This window comes from Berghia stephanieae, unplaced genomic scaffold, assembly GCF_034508935.2.
Source record: "Berghia stephanieae isolate SIO BIC M18660-M18661 unplaced genomic scaffold, UCSD_Bste_1.3 scaffold2012, whole genome shotgun sequence".
Classification (NCBI taxonomy): domain Eukaryota; kingdom Metazoa; phylum Mollusca; class Gastropoda; order Nudibranchia; family Aeolidiidae; genus Berghia; species Berghia stephanieae.
The window spans coordinates 7,501-9,669 of NW_027623083.1; the positions used below are offsets into that span (position 1 = coordinate 7,501).

Consider the following 2,169-nt stretch of genomic DNA (forward strand, 5'->3'; position numbering starts at 1 on the left):
ACCGGTAAGTGTATGAGGATTTACCTCAGTCAGTTCTTATTTCAAAACCCCATGAAACTGTAACGGAACACTTGCTTGGGTGTAAACCTTTTGGAGACCTCAGACCACCAAATTCAAGTACCAGTAACACGCTGTATAGTCATCTGGAAAGACTATGAAAGATATTAACCTTTTACTTACCTCTCCATGCCTCAGTATAGAAAACACTTTAGAGCAAAACAGAACAGTAGAAAAAGGCCTCCAGTTATTACTACAGAGCATTGGACTGAAGGCCAAACCAGCTTAGCTGGTCACTGGTCTGGATAAGTAAGTAGGTAAGTAACTTGTCTGTAATCGTTTTACCTTTGGCCTTCAGTCCAATGCCTTGTCGCATGTAGTAATAAATGGAGGCCTTTTTCTACTGTTCTGTTTTGCTGTAAAGTCTTTTCTATACTGAGGCATGGAGAAGTACGTAAGTCTTAGTTGTTTTGTGCAGCTATGTGGTCTAGTGGTATAAAACTCTCTTTCAGATCGGAATGTCCTTGGTTCGAGCCTCGCTCGGCGCAGGGTTGGGAAAAATCTCTTTACTCATATTCTCTCAATATACTCAGGTGTAAAATGAGTACCTGGCCATTTACAGCATTGTCTCTGTCAAAAAAAAATTGTAATATCGCCTAACAGGCATCATGTCTCGTTCTACATGTTACATGTTGTTGTTGGTCAGAGACCCTTTGTAAAGCACTCTGAGCATGTTTAGTGGATATTGCGCTATATAAAAGCTCAAGTTTTAGAAGCTGTGTAGGTTCAGGTAGAACACGAGTAGTCCATGGAGATAACAGAGACAGGGAGAGTTTATCACATGTCGTTGTGTTGAAAAAAAAGGCCATGATAATTACAAAGGACACTAAATTTCCATAGTTTTCATGAAATTAAATCAAAGTTTTGACAAGGCCCGGTCATGTGAAATATGCAAATGTGTAAACCACTCACCACTTCTTCCTGTCATAACCAACTCAACACACAAACACATGAAGTAAACTAAAGCTGGCATGGCAGTTTTTGCATCGCCTCTTTCTGCGTGGGGGCTGAAAAAAATCTCAAAATATCACTGATTTGCATTGCGGCCACAAAATCTGCAATTTTTTTTTGCAAATTTTTGCAAATTTCGGGATTTTGCAAGCAAAGAAAAACAAAACAACCCCCCCCCCCCCCCCAAAAAAAAAAAAAACAACAAAAAACAAAACAATTTTTTAATGTTGTAGTTTGCATAGAACTTGAAAGATGATTAATAAAGAGTAGTTGTTTTTTTTTGTTTTTTTTTCTATTAATAAAGAGTAGTTGTTGTTTTTTTGTTTTTTTTTTCTATTAATAAAGAGTAGTTGTTTTTTTTTTGTTTTTTTTCTATCTCGTTTTCTTCCTTTTTACTGGCGCTGATATGACCTTACATTTTGTTGCAAGCACCATGAAATCCTTAATATAAAACAAATACCTTCCTCTTTCATGAACTAATTATGGGTGTTTAGGAAAATTAATTGCAAATTTTGCTGTTTTGAGCTTGCAAAATTTGGGATTTTATTTTCTTTTTTAAACCGCCATGTCAGCTGAAGAATGAATAGTCTGTTAGAAAGACTGTGTGAGACCATTTACATTCCTAGCTGTCTAAAACAATTAGAAACAGCTAAATGATTCTTGCGTATTCCATTTAATTTATATTACAGATTTTTGTTTTGGTCCTTTTTTTCTCTCCAGATACAACCAAGAGATAGAAGAAGGCAGGGCAAATGCAACATTCAGCCAACCGGAAGTTGCCAAGGTTAAAGTTCAACAATGGCTTGTACAAAGAAGACTGCACGACCTAAATTGTCCCATTAGTCGTCATGAAAATAAAAGCTTTATTACTATTACTATTACAGACTTCAGCAATTTATTGTGGTTATTGTTGTTGTCTATAAGATTGTCATGACATTCGGGTTTATTCTCAATACAAAAGCTGTGGTTTTTTGTTTTTTTAGTTTTACATCAAAATCACTTTTCTGAGTTCCAATGAAAAAAGGATATGTGACTCATCACCTTTATCTGGTATCATTGCAGATACTAGATACTAGATACTAGACGGTGTGTCTTTTTTACGAAACCCGACGAAACCCGACGAAACCCGACGAATCCCGACAAAGTTATGGGAAGTATGTG

The 2,169-nt window shown here is 36.3% G+C and overlaps 1 protein-coding gene across 1 annotated transcript in view; it reads left to right on the top strand.

Moving 5' to 3' along the window:
- LOC144961284 (uncharacterized) overlaps window positions 1–1,911 on the top strand; it is a gene marked incomplete at its 3' end in the record, with an annotated part of 7,383 nt that extends 5,472 nt beyond the window's left edge. The window contains exons 3-4 of the mRNA XM_078894533.1: window positions 1–4; window positions 1,729–1,911. The exon at window positions 1–4 is cut by the window's left edge and continues 119 nt beyond it. Of these exons, the coding sequence (XP_078750659.1) occupies window positions 1–4; window positions 1,729–1,911 (187 nt within the window). The remainder of the gene's footprint in view (window positions 5–1,728) is intronic.
- Between the last annotated feature and the right edge of the window lie 258 nt (window positions 1,912–2,169).